Here is an 18724-nt window from a genome sequence, read left to right as displayed (position 1 = left end):
ATCGGTTTGTATGACCATTTCCAGAGTAATTCGACCCCCAGGAACTCAGAAAACACATGAAAAAGAGCCTCGGACCAACAGCAGAGAAATGACGATGAAAATTTCTAGTTTTTCGGCTCTAACTTTTCAGCTATCGCTCCCAGCGTATTGGGACTGCGCTTAATCGATTCCTCTCGCAAAATTACGTCGGAATAGTGCCATACAGAATTGATTGCAGCACTTTTCAAAATCGTCGAAATTTTCGCCAAAAATCCAAAGGGGTTAGCCTTACTTTTTTGGTCATTTTTGGAGCCGAAAATTTCTCGTCTCGGAATCGGTTTGTATGACCATTTCTAGAGTAATTCGACCCCCAGGAACTCGGAAAACACAAGAAAAAGAGCCTCAGACCAACAGCAGAGAAATGACGATGAAAATTTCTAGTTTTTCGGCTCTAACTTTTCAGCTATCGCTCCCAGCGTATTGGGACTGCGCTTAATCGATTCCTCTCGCAAAATTACGTCGGAATAGTGCCATACAGAATTGATTGCAGCACTTTTCAAAATCGTCGAAATTTTCGCTAAAAATCCAAAGGGGTTAGCCTTACTTTTTTGGTCATTTTTGGAGCCGAAAATTTCTCGTCTCGGAATCGGTTTGTATGACCATTTCTAGAGTAATTTGACCCCCAGGAACTCAGAAAACACATGAAAAAGAGCCTCGGACCAACAGCAGAGAAATGACGATGAAAATTTCTAGTTTTTCGGCTGTAACTTGTCATGCGTTACTCGCAGCGTATTGGGACTGTGTTCAATCGATTTCTCTCGAAAAATTACGTCGGAATAGTGCATGTGAAAATTGTTGGCAGCATTTTTCAAAGTCGTCGAAATTTTCACTAAAAATTCAAACGGGTTAGCCTTACTTTTATTTGAGCGAAAAACCGCTGGTCTCAAAATCTATTTTCACGTCTCTTTCCAGAGTAATTGAACCCTAAGGAATGCAGAAAACGCAGCAAAAAAAGCGTAAAACCAACAGCAGAGAAGATCCGACAAAAATCTGTCGTCTTTTGGCTGCGACTCTTCATTCGTTGGTTGTTCGCAGCGCATTCGGACTGTGAAAAATCGATTCCTCTCTCAAAATTGAGTCGACGTGGTGCATCAGGGAATTGATTCCAACATCATCCGAAATTGTGATAATAAAACTATCAACAGCTGGGGAAATACAAAGAAAATACGGAGGAAATTGATTTTTTATTCATTTTAATCCAGGTCACATGAAATAGTTGCAATGCAATATCATACATGATATATCGTATCTTGCAGAGGTGTTTTGCACCTGCACGCAGGCCAAAACTTAAGCTATACCTATTTAAAAACTGCGATAAGCACTATCTGATATAGTAATTTTTATATTCGGCTTAAAACAATACATGTAGGTATACTGTACACGTACGTATCTCCTTACATTACAATAAGATATCTTGTGTAATGTTTAATCATATTTTGGCATTTCTCTTTATTAGTCACTGTATTTCTGTTTATCAAGTTCTCAAATTGCTACAAACACTCAAACGCTATCACTAGAATTAAGGGTATATAGAATAAACTGTACTGCGCTCTGCACTGACAATTGTTTTTTAGAGTACTGAGGTAACAGCAGTTTCATAAATTATCAATCAAGCTACCGACCACGATGGTAAAGGAAGTCTTCGTATCAACAACTATTCGTACAAACTTTGTATATCAGTGATACATACATGCAAAGCTATGTATATGCGACAACGTGACGAATAATACGCATGCGTGGCCAGCAAGTCGTACTCACTTGAAGTTACGCGGTTATATCCGTCATCTGGTGGCGAACGCAAGGCAACGCGGCCAACATCATCAGATCACGTGACCGCGGCGTATTGAATACGTGTCGTTGGAGAGAGCCACGATTTGCTGCCATTTGCCAGCCGAGCGGTCGACTTTCGTTTAGCTTCCGACTGTTGGCTTCGCCCGGGTGGCAGTGTTGACCGTTTATCGCTTGAAAAAGCAACGTTGTTTAGTGTGTAAGAAATATCAATCCAGAAATCATCATGGGCAGTGAGTATTAAAGGATACTTGTGATAACTAGGAATAATTTCATTCATAATATAAATACAATTTCGGAGTTGTAACCTCTTGAAATGTGATTGTCGCGGATAGCCGTTGCTGTCTGTCCAGACATCGCAACGCAACATATTGTTGATTTATCATTTCAATGATATTTCAAAGATAGTCGTTGTAAAAATGTTTTATGCATGTAACCTTTTTCATTTCCAGTAAAATTCCTCGAGGTGATCAAACCGTTTTGCAGTATACTGCCGGAAATAGCAAAGCCTGAGCGAAAGGTAAGTTTACCGTTTCTATTTTCGTCCCCATTTCTCCCCTACACCGTTATACATGCCATATTTTATAATACATAAACTGATCCTCTACGCACATACATCCTATTATTTCCACCTACTAGATACAAATTTCCAACTATCACACATGTTTGTCAATCAGCTACCCTTGCCCATTTCATATAATAAAATATATTTATATTCTCTTGAACGAAGTTTTTCGGCATTATGCCATACAGTGCTATGCTTAAATCTAAGTAATTTCTTCATTTTTGCAGATCCAATTCAGGGAAAAAGTATTATGGACCGCCATCACATTATTCATTTTCTTAGTATGCTGTCAGGTGAGTTTACCAATGATAAATCTTAATTGTGATCTCTGTAAAGAAACAACTATGGTTTTATTACTAATCACTGAAAACTTGCTCAAATTACTATCTGAATGATGTTCTGTTAATGATAGTGTCCATATGGGATACATTGTCAAGATGGTTCTCTTGGCAGTGAATCACTGACATACTTCTGAATGGAGCACATGATTTTGACATTGCAGACTTATCACAAATATCTTGTTTTACATAATATTAATATTTCAATATTTGATACTTTGAAATTTGAAAATTTTTCAAATCGATGTATGTAAAATCGTAACAAGATTAGTGACATGATTACTTATTATATATTTCCATTTGAAGGAGCAGATGTGGTTTACCAGATAGTTCTCATGAATCAGATTTACTTTTTTTTTTGGGAACATGAAATGACCGAGTTATTTTGAGGCAAGCTTCTCTGTTTCATAGAAGTTAATCATTTAATTATATTTTTCCCAGATTCCCCTTTTCGGTATCATGTCTTCAGACAGTGCCGATCCTTTCTATTGGATTCGTGTTATTCTTGCCTCGAACAGAGGTACGTTGATGGAATTAGGAATATCCCCCATCGTTACATCTGGTTTAATTATGCAACTCTTGGCTGGTGCAAAAATTATTGAAGTTGGTGATACCCCCAAGGATCGAGCACTCTTCAATGGAGCTCAAAAATGTAAGTGGGGTTCTGCAATATTTTTTCAATTACAAATGTAACTTGAAACTGCATGCCAAACAATTTGGTATTTTTGCACATTAGCGACGTTATCAGTTCCACAAATGAATCTTACATTTCTTTTTCTTGTCACTTTGCAGTATTTGGTATGGTAATAACAGTTGGTCAAGCCATCGTTTATGTCATGACCGGCATGTATGGTGATCCCGCCGAAATTGGTGCCGGAGTTTGTCTGTTGATTATCATCCAACTGTTTGTTGCTGGTTTGATTGTGTTGTTACTCGATGAACTTCTGCAGAAGGGATATGGTTTAGGAAGTGGTATTTCTCTCTTCATTGCCACAAATATCTGCGAGACTATTGTATGGAAAGCATTCTCTCCAGCAACCGTTAACACTGGTATGTAATAATTTTTTAAGCATTGCACGAAAATTTCAATGAGTCGTCGGTTCAATTGACGACTGGTGAAATAGTTTCATGGCAATCACGTACAAAAACTGAAACAGATTGCTTGGTGATTGAACTAATTTATCATTTTCTGTTTCTAGGTCGTGGTACTGAGTTCGAAGGCGCAGTCATTGCACTCTTCCATCTCTTGGCCACCAGGCAAGATAAAGTGCGAGCTCTCCGTGAAGCCTTCTACCGTCAGAATCTTCCAAATCTAATGAACCTACTTGCCACCATTCTAGTTTTCGCAATAGTCATTTACTTCCAGGTAAGCTTTTAGTTTTTAAAACTAAAAGTATAACTGGAAACTGAGCCCTTGGTGGGCAATCAATGTATAGCATTTTTTAGAACACTCATTTAGCCTCGCATAATTTTGAGACACAAATACACCATACATTTTCAATATTTATTCATTGACTATAAACAGAGTATTACTCACCACTATTTTATGTTTGTAATCACAGGGTTTCCGAGTAGATCTGCCAATCAAGTCTGCCAGATATCGTGGCCAGTACAGCAGTTATCCGATAAAGTTGTTCTACACTAGCAACATCCCGATCATCCTGCAATCTGCGTTAGTCTCCAACCTTTACGTCATCTCGCAAATGTTGGCCGTCAAGTTCCAGGGTAACCTTATAGTCAATTTGCTCGGTGTTTGGTCCGATGTTGGAGGAGGTGGTCCAGCTCGTTCGTATCCAGTAGGCGGGTTATGCTACTACCTATCCCCGCCAGAATCCGTAGGCCACATTGTTCAAGACCCCGTCCATGCCTTCCTCTACATTTTATTCATGCTTGGATCATGCGCATTCTTCTCCAAAACGTGGATTGAAGTCTCTGGAAGCTCCGCTAAAGATGTAAGTATTGTAGATGGTTTAGAAAATCTTCAAAAATTGAATAATATTTAATATCCATATTGCACGTACATTAATCGACGAGTAGTAATCCATAATTAAATATCTTTTCCGCGTATTTTGAAGTCAAAATTACATCAATTTTCAGGTTTTCGATAACGGAATAGTCGAAAAAACTTGCGAATTTAATTATTTTACGTTACAGGTCGCTAAGCAGCTCAAAGAACAACAGATGGTCATGCGAGGCCACAGAGATAATTCGATGATTCGTGAATTAAATCGTTACATTCCGACCGCTGCGGCTTTTGGTGGTCTGTGTATCGGAGCTCTCTCTGTTTTGGCTGATTTCTTGGGAGCGATTGGTTCTGGTACTGGTATTCTGCTCGCGGTGACGATAATTTACCAGTACTTTGAAATCTTTGTGAAGGAACAAAGTGAAATGGGCGGCATGAGCACGTTACTATTCTAAGCTATAACCGCTTAGGTTTAGGGCGTGAATTTTTAAGACCTCACAAGAACTGAATAATAATTTATTGTCAACAAAGTCCAGTCGGCACTGCCCGCTCTGTTTATTGTTTAACTGTGGGCCTTGTTGCATAAAAAGTAAGGGGCTTCATTGCTCGAAAAGGTCGTGAATATGTATGTATATTTATAGATTTCTTATTAAATTATTAAATGATACAACTTTGTATTATGTGCAATTCTATATACCTACAGTGCGCGTCGTGATACGCCAGGTAGCTGAATCAAACAATAATGAAATACTTGAAAACAAAAATTATATTGAATTTGTTGTTGATTTATTGCTGCGCAATGTTGGGATAATGGAAGAATTATTACTGGAGTATGGCAGTGACCCTTCATTATAATAAATGTCTTGACAACAAACAGAGCGGCTCTGAAGACTCGGTGTGCGTGTGAGTGAGAGGCCACATCATGTTTATAAGAATTTGAACATTGAATGCAGTGTAATAATTTAGACAGGACGAGACACCCACCTAGGGTATTCGTACAGCGACTGAACAAAACGTGTTCGCTCATCTTAGGTACCATCATTCCTGTATTATTATTAATAATACAAAGTATATTAATAATAATAATGATAATAATAATTAATTGTCTCTTGTATTTACGAGAATGTGTTTTTATAAAATCTTGAAATTACCTCGATGCTTCTTCAATTACCTCTATACCCGATTCTACCCACAGTCCGTCTGGAATCTATCAAATACCTATTTTGACAAGTTATAATACAAGCTTACCTGTTATAGATAACCAGATCTTGTTTTTACAACCCTTCACACAACAAATTGAATAGTCAGACCTAAACAAAGTCTATTGTTAATCAAAAATTAAAATTACTTAACCTTTCGTATACATATAATATATTTATCCTGCATAAAAAAAGTATAGCTATCACATTGACTTAGTAATATAATAATAGCTAAGTAAATAGGAATGATAGACCGTACTGAAAATTTTCCCAAAATTAATACACTTTATGACCTCAATTCTGTTGGCCATACTTTTTCATGAAAATGATGTATGCCGAACACTCGTAATCAGGATACATCGATTTATCTTAATGAAGTTAGTTTTGTTATTTTTTATAATAGAGAATGGACGTAATGTAACAGGAATGCTGATTGCCTGATTTCTGGATTTGTCTTGTTATACTTATTCATTTTCCCCGATTATTATTGCAGCGTTCGATTTGCAACTCTTTAAAATTAAGGTTTTTTCTAAAAGACTATAATCGATTGATTTAGATTATTCCAAAGTAATTCTACGAAAATGGTTGATGACGTACAGTACCAAGTCGTTGCGATCAATGCTTCCAAAGTTAAAGCTAAATTTTATTTCTCATTTCATCGCCCTACGATGTTCTGAATACCTTTTTTGAATTCCTGTGCGTCCAATCAGTCGTGAAAAGGTGCTACAAATCGATTCTGAGACACAAAGTTTCTACTCCAAAAATTATGAAAAATGGTAGAATCAATTCATTCAGATGCTCAATCGACATAATTTCGCGAGAAAAGTCAATTCCGCGCAGTCTAAACCACAGGGTCAAATTCACTGCGAACAGCAAATTGAAAGTTAGAGTCAGAAACAAAAAATTTGTTTGTATTTTCGTCGTTTTCCTCAGCTGTTAAGCCTACGTCATTTTAAATACCTTTTTAAAATTCTCAGCGTTCAGTTAGTCTGAAAAGGGTTATTCAAATCGTAGGCAAGAAGTTTGTGGCTCCAAAATTCGAAAAAAAAGAGAGACTTACTCATTTGGGTTTTTTAAACCCATTTTTTGCTGATTTTAAAATCGGGAAATCATATCAGAAGGCAAGCCAATCTGTATCCATCAAACAACAAAAATCGTCGATCTTCAAAAGTTTGGTTGAGATTTAGTCGTTAACGAAACTGTGCTGGTTTCGTTAATGTTAAATAACATTGCTCAATCGAAAACTAAAAAAAAATACAGTCCAAACTGCGCAAAATTATTATCATAATTTTACCCATTGAGCGCTGTGAGGCAGCGTGGCCGAGCGGTCTAAGGCGCTGGTTTTAGGCACCAGTCCGAAAGGGCGTGGGTTCGAATCCCACCGCTGTCAGATTTTTTTAGTACAATCGATTCGCGGTAACCCGACAAATGTTTTGCAAGGCATTATCAGATTATCAAATTTATCGGACTATATAGTACTACCACCGATCCCTTCCAGTCCAGAACCTTTTGAAAAGTAATACCTTGTAATCCGGTAAATTATGAAAATGGTGAGTTTAAATCGATACTACCAATACATAATTGGCATGTCAGATTACAGAGGACGCCGGATTAGACAGGGGTCGGATCACCTAGGATCTACTTCATTTTACCGTTCATTTATAATGAAATCATTTAACGAACAAATAATGCAAGATCGAAATAAAAATTTTAAACGTAATTGTAGATTAATGAACTGTACAGCGAGTGAACTCAAAAATCAGTGAACTTTTGTATAAATGATGTTTCTAACATGCAAGAATAATTTTTGTAATTACCTATTAATGCTATATTACAAAACTTAAATTATCAGTTAATTAGATTGCAAAAATATAAACAGGCACTGTTGAAAGATATTTACAACTTGGCCGCTTCAGTAGCTTACTCAATACTTTCAGATATAGACATATGACATTACGTGGCTAATATTCTATATATCGGAGAGTAAGATGAGATTATAATTTACCACAGCTGTATTTACAATTTGACTAACAATACGATTGTCTAATTATCTGGATTTTCAGCTCCAGTTTTCTCATCTCTGGAAGTATTGTTGTAGATGAATGTTTTTAAGGAAACTCAAAAATCTGGAGTACACAAGGTCTATTTGCGGTCGTGTAAAAACAGAGCGGAATACAGAGCACCCATTCGATGTATATTCGCTAAAACAATGAGGCGAAGAGTTTCTATGCATCGAGGATTCAGTGTTGAAGAGTCTGGATCGCGCCATGCAACATTGCTTCCTTCACTGCGTGTAAATAGGGCTGGTGATGGAACGTTTTCATGCATGTAAGCCCATATGCACTCCCTCAATACTAAATTAATCTGTAAATAAAATTAGTAGTTATCGAGTGATTTCAGTTTTACTAAAGGTATGCATCATATAAAAAATGACATGCCTCTTACATTTCTCAAGTAAATTTAATCCAATGAATAGTATGGCTTACTTGATGCTGTTTGATATTAGGCAAAACATCTCTAATACTGGCTAACGGAGGAGGTAGCAGCAATCCAAGAGCCATAACATTTGCAAGTAAGACACCTTCTACTGGGCTCCAGTTAGCCAAGACTGTTGCAGCAATAGCTCTTAGGAGTACAGAGCAATAAGCCAGGGCTGGACGATAGCGAGCCGTTAGCTCTAGGAGTGACCACAGCAGCGGGACATCTTTGAACGTACGGCGTATTTGCAAGTCTCGTTCAACTGTTACCTGCAATCATATCACAATTGTTAAACAATGTGCAAAAGTTTATCAGGCAATGTTACAATCAACAGAATGGTATACCTTGGTAAACTCTTCGTCAGGCCACGGTAGTCCGTTGTACATAACGTCAGGAGAAACTAATTCCACTAAGAGTAAACTGACCATAGATATAGCATCCAAATTTACAGGATGTTGACCTAACTCTGGATTGCTGCAGCAAGACTATGGCAAATGGATTGCAGAGTCAAATGTTTAGCAAAATAAGTCATTTGTATGATATATGAAATGTTGAATGATCTGGATTAATCTTCTACTCAAATAGACCCAATGAAAGAAGAATGAAATATTTTTGTACCTTTATTGCATCCATAAGTAGAGTTGTATTTAAAGTTATAGTTTCCTTATCGATCAGATTTTCTGGTGGTGGTTTTCGAGGGCCCTGGCCTATCACTCCAGCATGAAATACAGAAGAATGTCTTTGAGCCAACATTACACTCGTGCCCTAAAAAGAATAAGGTAAAATAATAATCCTGAATGAAGGACTCTATGAGCAGCATAAGAATATCTTGCTTTATCACACTTTACCTGCTTATGATTTTGTTCTAATAAAAGAATATCTTCAATCTTAGGTTCAAACTTTTCTTTCGCACCAAAGTATTTAGCTGGTTCATTATATATACTTTGCTCTAAAAGTTCTCTCAGAGCTAAAACTCTTGCACATTGAGAGTAACAAGTAAGAATATGAAGAAAACGACAGACAACTCTGACACCCTTCATCTTCTTGATTACATCTATAGCAAGAAATATGATAATTGTTAATTGAGGTACACACATATACCATAATTGCTAAATAAACAGTGTGATCCACAAACTGATATTCATTTCGTTCTATATTGTGATAATGCCTACCATTTTCCTCAATACAGATGAAAAAATATCGAATCATAGATCTGGTAAGCTGTAAGGCAAGTTGAATGCTTGGAACGTAATGATCTCTATCAGGAATACAAAGTAGATCTAGTATTCCAGCTATATCGTGAGCAAGGAGGGGATCATCTATTTTCATCAGCATACTGGAGATCTGTTGTAAATTTGATCTAACAGCACGTGTGACAATCCCCGATCTCAGGATAAGAACTTGATCACTTTTCTCCCATCTGAAATTACGATTGTGAGAAGTTGCTTTTCAACTTCTTTCAAAGGTATATGGGCTGTACTGCTGACTACAGTAGACTTACTTCAATAGAGTTATTAGATTTTTGAATAACTGCCTTCCCTCGCCATGGTTTGATGCAGTTGTATATTGTGATTCTCTGATTGCTTGCTCGACAGCTTGAGAAAAATATCCGTTTCCCACAACACTATTTTCATTATCGGTTGTATTGATGGCAAAAGTATTTACATTGTCCGTGACTAGTCTCATAAGCGCGGCGAGGTGAAATTTAGTTTCTCCTTTTCGCAGCATAAAAGAGGCGGATGATACTAGGACGTTTGGACTTTGTGCACCCAAAAGAGAAAGGATACGAACTGCAGTTTGAACCCTTAATGGATTTGCATTGAGAAGTAATGGAGTAATAAAGGAGAGTTCCTGTTTTACAGAATTTAACAAAGCTATGTTTGATGATTGCGGGCCGTGTGCTCTCACAAGGGAGTCAATCTCCTGAAGAATTAATTCAAGTATTTCTCTACAGACATTCTTGACACTTTGTGCAGCATTCACACTGTGATAACCAACGTTGCTTTGATTTAAGCTCGTATCCAGTAAAATATTCACGATTTGAGAGGCACCCTGCTCACAGCCCAGAGCTAAGTGAACTGTTAAGTCTATTAACGCTTCTGGTTCATCATTGAAATATTTGCACCAATCACAAGCAAACAAAGCCAACTGTGGTATTATGTCAGGCCTCACTAAAAATAATCAGCATTAATTAATAAATTTTCTCAACTACCATTTACCCATGTGTGCTAGTATGTCAAGATATGAGTGTTATTCATTTCTACTCATATTTTATATAGTAATTGTTTGGGAAACCAAGATACTTACAAGTTTGTAAAACATCAGTCGTAAGAGCCTTCAAGAGTGTTTGTGACAAAGATGCTAAATTCAATAGAAATGGAACTGTGGCAAGTTTTTGTGATTTGGTATCCTCATCCAGATTGATATTTTCGTCCAAGCTCCACTGTGGTGGGAAATTTGCAGTTTATGTTATATGAATAGAAAAAATTATTTAGTCATCTTCTTGGAAAACTTACCGTGAACAAATCAAGCAACGCAGTCCTAATATCATTGACGTGACTGCCTGCTAAATGTCCGAGTATTCCAACAACGGAGTTAAGTTTTGGATTTTTAATATTCTGATCGTATCCCATGGCGCAAAAATCCTTCAATCCACAGGTCAACACTCTAGTTATAACAGTGTTTGGGAAGCAGCTACCAACATGAGCTACAACCCAATCAAAGTGGGGGCTGTGGGAAACGCTGGTGTCTAACAAGGCTTTAATACATGATTCAGTTTCCAGGTGCATTAGGCATTGCAAACACTGCGTTGTTATGTCAATCAGTGTCCGCGTCGCTCGACACGACATCCATTGTTGAAGGAAGTCGTTAATACCAGCATTTTTAGGCAAGTTACCTCGATTAGCGTAATCTGATGATAATTTGCCTGAGAAAATTTCACACTTCAATTACAAAAAAGCTATTATTTTTTAATAAAATATCAAAAATTAGAGAATTTTATTTACCGAGTAATTCTAGGGACCATGCCGAAATGATTGGTGCCCAGGCTTCTGGATTGGCATTGACAAACGTACACAAAACATTATGTATCTCGGCTATAGTTGTTTCTTCGTGTATAGGTTGATTCTGGTTTTTCTACAAACGGAGTAGATGGTTTGTACATTTTTTCGGTTACAGTAATTGAAACCAATGTTACGATAAATTATTTTATTTATCATGGTTAATGCGTACCTACCTCGATCTGCCTAACGTGTTTGCTTACGCATACGGAAAATACGGTGCAAAAATATTCAAGCACAGCATCTCTTGCAGCAGGTAAATTTCGCAGAAGAGATAGAGCCGTTCTTGCTAATTCCAGGGTGTTTGTACCGTGAGTATTCCTCACAACCCCCGAAATGAACTTTCTAACCTCCGCTAGAAGGTCCTGGGGTGATAATATATCCGTGGAATGTTGCATTTTGGTTATTTTATTCACACGGTATTTTATTTCCTATCGAGACTCATGACGAAGATATGGTGACATTCAAAATCGGAGTTAAATTGAATCCACAACACCATCTTATTTATTTACTTTCACGTATCTCGTATATTTTAAGTTCTTGTAGGTTAGATCGATGAAAAATGCCAATGCGGCCATTCGACCGGTCCGACCACAGATCACCACAGCTTAGATGGACCACTCTATGTTGAATGGTGAATGGCCGTGCGAGGCGTATTCTTGTATTTCATCGAGCGGCGTCACCTGAGGAGCTTTCATTAAACTATTTCCCTAGAGAAGATTAGAAATTCGAACTTTAATTTTTTCCAAACATCAATCTGAAGCTGAGATAATCAAATTGTTAATTAGACATTTTGTAGGTGCAATAATCGAGAATTGTTGTTCAAATAAATCTTCCGAGTGCAGATAGAGTGGAATCTAGGGGTTACAAATCAAGTAAACAAAGACAGCTGGAGAGGGCACCGACGAAGTCTCTGCTGTCTCTACTGATTGATATATATATATATCTGAAACAATGTCTAATTTTGTTTGACTCAAGTTCAATTTATGTAACATACTTAAAAACATAATTGGCTTCTGAAATTTGACTTATATTCGGATCAAAAGAAAAAGTCCTGAATCAAAGGTAAAAAATTGGGAGTCGGCTTATATTCGGGCCAATATGACACATTAAAAAACTTGAAAAAGATCATTAGTCAGAATGAATTCTTTTCGTGATTTACATAATTTATTACTGATCTGATAGCAATATTTGTAAACAAACATGGTTCTATTTTTGGTGTGATTTGTCTTCTTTTCAACCAACATTCAATTCATGTGAAAAATTTCCTAGTGTTTTTATAGTATTATGTCTCCGGAATAAAAGGCCTACAATTGTTCATCGTTATGTGGCATTGTGATTGGCTGGATATACATAAAGATTTTTCTTGTAGCCTACAATGTCTGTAATATAATACTCGGGTGGTTTAATCTTCTTGTCATTTGTTAGGTTTGTCAAAAACTCCAACGGGAATTTAGCATCGCTTTTATTCTCCACGGAAAAATCACCTGCAAAAGAACTATGTATTACTACAAACGTTTTGTACATTTTTCCAAGATATTGCAGAGGTTTATATTGTACACTCCCGACTTGCAAAAGTATTTAGAAAAGTAAAGGCATTTATTGTATATGTTAATCAATAAACTACAATCCGAAAATTCACTGATAAGAAAAAAGTGGGTAAATTTTCACTAAAGTGATGTACTCACGTGATTTGGCTACACCATTCTCGGATTTCTCATTCATTCGTTTATTTTTTTCAGCGTTTGTGACTACCTCAGTTTGTTCACCAGACTCATTGTCAATATCTTTCTTTTCTCGTGGGTTACCAACAACTTGAACGCTCAATTTTCTAAGATTATTTCCACCTAATACATGATTTTCCATCCATTTTCTAACCTCGACAATTTTTGTGTTGTTGATAGCACTGATTTCTTTATCCAGTCTGTCAAACATGTAATCCCTAGACGTAATTTCAGCCCAATTTCGATTAACTTCTTCTTTCAAATGGAGGTCGACACATTGCTTTAGTTTCACCAAAGAAACTTTAATATCGTTCAGTTCTTTTTCAGACATCTTCTTCAAGATTTTCAAGAATGACTTTATAAATGTTTCTATCCTTTCGTCTACGTGCTCGGTGGTAAATTTGTCGGCTTGCGTGCAAACGGTGATAGAATAACCGAGAATACCGAACGTATCCCGCATGAGGCAAAAAACATTATACCCCAATTGCTCTTGTGTTCGAAGCTGGTTAAACAGAGGCTCTTCCATTAACATCTGCATAAAAGAGATAGAAAAAAACATTAAGGTTTCATGTGGAGTTGAATGAGTTATTTTAGTTATTATAGTTATTAGTCAATTCGTTACTTTTCACATGATTTAATATTTTAGAATTCATACTTACGATTAGTAACTCAATAATGACTGAGATCTTGATCGACCCGATTCCAGATTGGTAATAATTAGTTACCACTGAGTTTGTATCAGTCATATTAAAATTTTTCACTCTACAACACCGCACTCCAAGAGGTATTTGAGCTACTCTCAGTTGTGGCATAGTGTCTGGCGATAACGAATGACATTGTAGAATCTCGAGACAATTACGCATGTTGTTAATGACGTCTTTATCCGTAATGTTTCCTTGTACAAGACATTGTACGTAAATGTTGCGAGTAAATTCCTTGGCAAATGTTTGGAATTGCTGAAATTCAATACCAGAAATTGCTGCATGTCTCTCGACAGCTGTCCAATGTACGAGCATCAGAATAGACAGCCTCACATCTCTAGAAAATATTTGTACGTTACGCAAAAAAAGGGCAATTCGTTAATTGTTGCAAATTGTATGGTATTATTTCTTTCAAATGCTAAAATAAATGTTATGACAAATTTAACCAGATCCTCGAAGAAAAATTTACAAATAACATTTTATAGAGATAGTATCGCATATGTCTCTTACTTTACAAGTTTCCCAGGCTTCAAAAACGTGTTGTAATAGACCTTTAGCTGCTCAGCTTTCATAACATCAAACATAGTTTGTGTTGCTAAATTTGGGCAGTCAGCTATGTACTTTGTTATTGTAGCAAGTAGGAGCTAGAAACGAACAAACAATTGGTGAGATAAGGTTTTATAATGGATGTAGATAATAGACAATCTATTCAAAACGTAGAAAGTCGATTTTAATGAAAATCTTACCGGTAATTTTTGATTGAATCCATTCACTTTGACGATAATACCCTTGTCGCCTGTATAAATTACATAATTAAGTTCAGCAGCATTCGCAGGATAAAGTTCTTCAACGAGTAATTGTTTCAAAATTGTGACCAACAAGTCCATCAACGCTGCACTGAAGTAAAAAATGATCTTTACATTTCTAAAAAGAAGCAAATGTCATGTACAAAGTAAAAAAGACTTACTTTTCAGGAGAAATTAATGCCAGTGGTGATATAAAGTAATAATACATATAGCATTCTGGAATTCTGAACTTCGGATCTGGTCTGAACCAAACTTCAGACATAGGATCACTGTGTATTTTAGTTGGATACTTGGGCACATCCTCTGGCAATGAAACTAAAGTAAAATCGTCTGTAAGGTATATATTGGGTTCAGGCAAATGGAATTCTGGTAACGGCTCAATGGTTTTCCATTGCTCAATCCAGTCACTTGGTATCTCCGTATCCGTATATTTCGTGTTGAACCATGGTTCCACTTTATCAAAGTCAGAATCATTGAACTTCTTATCAAACAGTACTATATTCACACTGTCTGGGGTTAAAGCATCCATACAAGATTTGATACCCTCTGGATTGTATTCAAAGTACAAGTCACTGCCAGTTATATAATCAGTAGGTGCGTATAAACGCATACTTTCTGACAAATTCTCAACGTACTCTACGGCAGATATTTCGTCTGTAAATCTGAAATGTGATAAAATTCAATGTATTCATTGATAAAATGTAACTAACAAACATCCAGAAAATGCTCTGATCGTATTATCTAAGGGTGCAAATTTATTAATAACTTTATTCGTCCTCAGAAGTCAAAGGATTCTGAGTACATTGATTACCTGAAACTATTTTCTTCGGTCTGATGAATTTCGTCATAAATCCGTTTCTGCGGTCCAGATCTACACATCAACTTAATATACGAAAATACGGCGTCCAAAACCTCCTTTAAATGCTTATGTCCATCTTCTGTCAGCACCAACGATAAACTAAACAAAGCATACAAGGAAGTGTGCTCAAACGCACTTTCTCCATTGCCGCTGAAAATATCCAAGCACCACATTTTCTTGCGCAAGTAACTTATTAAAGATCCTTTTCCCTCGTGACCAATAATCCAGGAAACATACTGGTGAGGTTTGCTTTTGTACAAATGATGCAAGGAAGGCAAAGCCCATGTTAGCTCTACCTGGAAATTTCCCAAAAACAAATATTGTTTAAAAATCACTGGCTTAAGAGTCTTAGATCAGGTGGTCAAATTACCTGACAGACATCTCTAACTGGTTTAATTTTATATATCCTCTTGAAGTCGGGTGTTTCAAATGATTGGGTTCCCTTGAATCTGGTGAAATCTTCGGGTGGTAAGTTATTATTCGGCACAGTTGAGAAGCAATCCTTTACATATTGTTCTAGTGTATCCATAGGTAACCTGGCCTGTTAAAAATGAATAATTTGTTGGTTCCTTTGGTCCAATTTCACACAAGTCCAAATAGGAACTAGATAAATAAAAAATTGCATATTCACTTGTAAGGCCAAAGTCATTCTATGAGCACTGTAATGTCTCTCCCTGAATTTGTGAAGTTCTTCATACAATTTGTCATCCACAACATTATCTCTCAAGGTAATCAGATTTCCCCAGGCAAATTTAGTCGCTGGGTGACCAGGTTGGGCCAAACTACAAAATAGTTGCTCCTTTCGGTAAAAATCAGACGGTAGGGCCATTTGGAATTCTAAATGATTAAATCAATTTATTATATGGATACCTCAATATTCAGAGGGCTTTGCTGCAGATTGGGAAATTAGGAAAAAAAATTCCGAAATGGTAAGAGCAATTATCAAAACTTTGGCAAGAAAGGTATTATCTGATATATTACATTATATTCATAGACGATTTCAGCAGATTTTAGAATAGGAATAGATATGTAGGACGAACCACTTTCAATTGCTTCACGTTCACGGGTAATGGCATCTCTTTTCATTAGTGGGCTTATGAAAAATTGAGCAAACCGATCTAAAGCAGAAAATAATTGTTTTTCTTGAATTTCAAAGTAAAATGTTGTCTCCTCATATCCAGTTGAAGCATTGTCGGAGCCACCGTGTTTCGAAACAAAAGAACTGAAATCATTTTCCTGCAATCAAATATAACATAGCGCTAATTACTTTGTCAATGAGGTTCAAAATCTGGGGTTATTGATGAGACAAATGCCAGGTATTTAACCCTTTACACTCGAGGCCTTTTTCGCTTGCGCGAACCAGCAACTCAACAGATAAACCTATACAAATAATAAAATTTCACCAGTTTATTCATTTATATGTCGAAAACAACAAACTGATAAATATTACACTCTATGATTAGTTTTGGTGTGATATTTACATTATTACACTTGAAATTGGCCGGGTATCGTATCGACGCGGCTCGAGTGCAAAGGGGTAAACATAACTCAGATAACTATGTGTAATCGACCCATAGGTCGTTATGGTGTATAAAGTAAGAGACTCTAGCACGAGTGATCGAGGCATCGAAAGCTGTAACACTGTGCAGTATTTGTTGAGCAGCAAATTCACGACAACTGCTTTGTTTTGTTAGACTGCTGATAGCGATAGATGAAAATGCAGGTCTCTATATAAAGTTCTGCATGAGACCTTTGCACCAAATGAGCTAATATAATGTATTAACATACCTGAGGATATTTTTCAGAGCCCATGAACACCATGTGTTCCAAAAAATGTGCCATACCCGGTATTTCAGAGGGATCGCTAAAACTACCAACTCCAACACATAAGCCACAGGCTGCCTGGAACAAAAAATTTCACTAGTAGGTAATGTTCAGCTTGAAAAAATTCAAAACTATTACAACAATTCATGTTACGTTTACATGAACATATTTCCAAACCTGGAATGATATTAGAGACACATGATTTTATATTCGGGATAGTAAGATCGAAATAATTAAAGATGTACCATTTTCTCTTCTCTTCTTGGACGTTTATTCCCATGAGAATCAATATCCCCATCGCTCAGATCACTCGCAGCATCGTTATCCTCCTCTTCCTCTTCAGATTCAGATCCATTCTCTTCGGACCCACTCTCTTCTTCGTCGGCTATGATTAAAATGCAATTATTAGTGGAACACCGTATCAAAAGGTGAATATATTAGAATATAACAGACTATATTTTCAATTTCTATTGGTAAAAAAATTGTAGTAAAAATCCCTATTATCCCCTCTTTCTCTGAGATGATTTATGTATGCACCATATTTTTAAGGAGAACGGCGGTTTGTTTCATGAAATAATTATACATGAACATGGGTTTTCCAAAATTCTAAATATTTTAACTGTCGACTCATTCCAACGAGACTAACTATAATCATCATTGTCGTCGTCATCATCGACCTGATCAGCAGAGATGGATCGAACATCGGATATGAGCAGCGCTGTCAATCCATTTGGCAGTTTGATAACTCTACAACATGGAATGAATATAAATCAAGGGCCGGTTAGGGGCATAAACAGTTGAAACATGAATTTCACGTTAGATCCAGATCAGTATAAAATCAAATAAAAGTAGAATCTGCAAAACGTAAGTCAGGAAAATGTCAGGTTAGGTTATATCCCGGTGCGAATACCTGTAGTCCTTTTTGTCATTTGCAGACTTGACCGGCGTTTCGAGATACTCGCAAGTGACAGGATTTTTCGGAATACATTTTTCCGATTCAGCCATGTTTAGGCATTCGACGGCACGAGGCTCATTCTGAGGCTTGTCTGCTTGAAGGGGGTTCGGGTCTTCCGTGATGCAGACAGGTTTTGGCATATTAACTGAATCGTAATTTAGTCTGAATTTTTTCTTGGGTGGGCTCGAATGCTTGTGAGAAAGCCGCTTTGGCATTATTTGACTAACAAAAATTGTTTTATTTACGCATCTGTTTAGGATTTTGAACAGGCTTATTTTTGAAGATACCACCATGTGGCATGTGGCGAATGATGGCAGACGTGCCAGCCTAGGTTACTGATCTCAATAGTGTCAATATATATACACAAAAACGACTTTTCGAGAATTAGACGCTTATTGAAAATCGATCTCTCTCACTTGACGTCGA

The 18724-nt window shown here is 36.8% G+C and overlaps 3 protein-coding genes and 1 non-coding gene across 6 annotated transcripts; 2 read left to right on the top strand and 2 right to left on the bottom strand.

The window, feature by feature from the left end:
• Positions 1 to 1904: 1904 nt before the first annotated feature.
• LOC124408804 (protein transport protein Sec61 subunit alpha) lies at positions 1905 to 5360 on the top strand. Its single transcript, XM_046886009.1, has 8 exons — positions 1905 to 2060; positions 2280 to 2347; positions 2620 to 2685; positions 3172 to 3382; positions 3523 to 3780; positions 3930 to 4096; positions 4293 to 4682; positions 4885 to 5360. The coding sequence occupies exons 1-8, from the start codon at positions 2054 to 2056 to the stop codon at positions 5146 to 5148; spliced, it is 1431 nt and encodes a 476-aa protein (XP_046741965.1). The 5' UTR covers positions 1905 to 2053; the 3' UTR covers positions 5149 to 5360.
• Positions 5361 to 7202: 1842 nt separating this feature from the next.
• On the top strand, positions 7203 to 7282 carry Trnal-uag. The gene has a single exon. It is a non-coding gene; the product is annotated as a tRNA-Leu (tRNA).
• A 368-nt stretch (positions 7283 to 7650) lies between these two features.
• On the bottom strand, positions 7651 to 11974 carry LOC124409188 (integrator complex subunit 5). Of its 2 annotated transcripts, none has more exons than XM_046886625.1 (11): positions 11606 to 11974; positions 11376 to 11505; positions 10887 to 11296; positions 10678 to 10813; positions 9872 to 10541; positions 9543 to 9790; positions 9219 to 9424; positions 8989 to 9135; positions 8715 to 8855; positions 8379 to 8639; positions 7651 to 8256 (listed from the first exon to the last, which is right to left on the bottom strand). In XM_046886625.1, exons 1-11 carry the CDS (start codon positions 11825 to 11827, stop codon positions 8035 to 8037), a joined length of 2793 nt encoding a protein of 930 aa, XP_046742581.1. In that variant the 5' UTR covers positions 11828 to 11974; the 3' UTR covers positions 7651 to 8034. The 2 variants fall into 2 exon arrangements, with proteins under 2 accessions (XP_046742581.1, XP_046742582.1); XM_046886626.1 differs by having other exon boundaries at positions 11602 to 11728.
• A 562-nt stretch (positions 11975 to 12536) lies between these two features.
• On the bottom strand, positions 12537 to 18624 carry LOC124409292 (nardilysin-like). 2 transcript variants are annotated; one of them, XM_046886825.1, is made up of 14 exons: positions 18254 to 18624; positions 17990 to 18090; positions 17589 to 17728; positions 17308 to 17421; positions 16560 to 16755; positions 16151 to 16356; positions 15890 to 16060; positions 15472 to 15815; positions 14822 to 15322; positions 14601 to 14751; positions 14365 to 14498; positions 13813 to 14191; positions 13114 to 13685; positions 12537 to 12927 (listed from the first exon to the last, which is right to left on the bottom strand). In XM_046886825.1, the coding sequence occupies exons 1-14, from the start codon at positions 18589 to 18591 to the stop codon at positions 12753 to 12755; spliced, it is 3522 nt and encodes a 1173-aa protein (XP_046742781.1). In that variant the 5' UTR covers positions 18592 to 18624; the 3' UTR covers positions 12537 to 12752. The 2 variants fall into 2 exon arrangements, with proteins under 2 accessions (XP_046742781.1, XP_046742782.1); XM_046886826.1 differs by having other exon boundaries at positions 12537 to 12916; positions 13118 to 13685.
• Positions 18625 to 18724: the final 100 nt, after the last annotated feature.

Source organism: Diprion similis, chromosome 8 (assembly GCF_021155765.1).
Source record: "Diprion similis isolate iyDipSimi1 chromosome 8, iyDipSimi1.1, whole genome shotgun sequence".
Classification (NCBI taxonomy): Eukaryota; Metazoa; Arthropoda; class Insecta; order Hymenoptera; family Diprionidae; genus Diprion; species Diprion similis.
Note: the sequence above shows the minus strand (reverse complement) of the source record. Positions and strands in the feature narration are given on the sequence as shown.

Coding starts and splice junctions, on each gene's coding strand:
- LOC124409188 (XM_046886625.1), bottom strand. CDS start 11,827: ATGCAACATTCCACGGATATATTATCACCCCAGGACCTTCTAGCGGAG. Junction 11,297..11,375: donor ATGGTCCCTAGAATTACTCG/GTAAATAAAATT, acceptor AAATTTTCTCAG/GCAAATTATCATCAGATTAC. Junction 9,425..9,542: donor CATCTGTATTGAGGAAAATG/GTAGGCATTATC, acceptor TTCTTGCTATAG/ATGTAATCAAGAAGATGAAG.
- LOC124408804 (XM_046886009.1), top strand. Junction 2,686..3,171: donor TTTTCTTAGTATGCTGTCAG/GTGAGTTTACCA, acceptor TATTTTTCCCAG/ATTCCCCTTTTCGGTATCAT. Junction 4,097..4,292: donor CAATAGTCATTTACTTCCAG/GTAAGCTTTTAG, acceptor TTGTAATCACAG/GGTTTCCGAGTAGATCTGCC.
- LOC124409292 (XM_046886825.1), bottom strand. CDS start 18,591: ATGGTGGTATCTTCAAAAATAAGCCTGTTCAAAATCCTAAACAGATGC. Junction 16,756..17,307: donor GCTCTGAAAAATATCCTCAG/GTATGTTAATAC, acceptor ATTTGATTGCAG/GAAAATGATTTCAGTTCTTT. Junction 15,323..15,471: donor ACCGAAGAAAATAGTTTCAG/GTAATCAATGTA, acceptor ATCACATTTCAG/ATTTACAGACGAAATATCTG.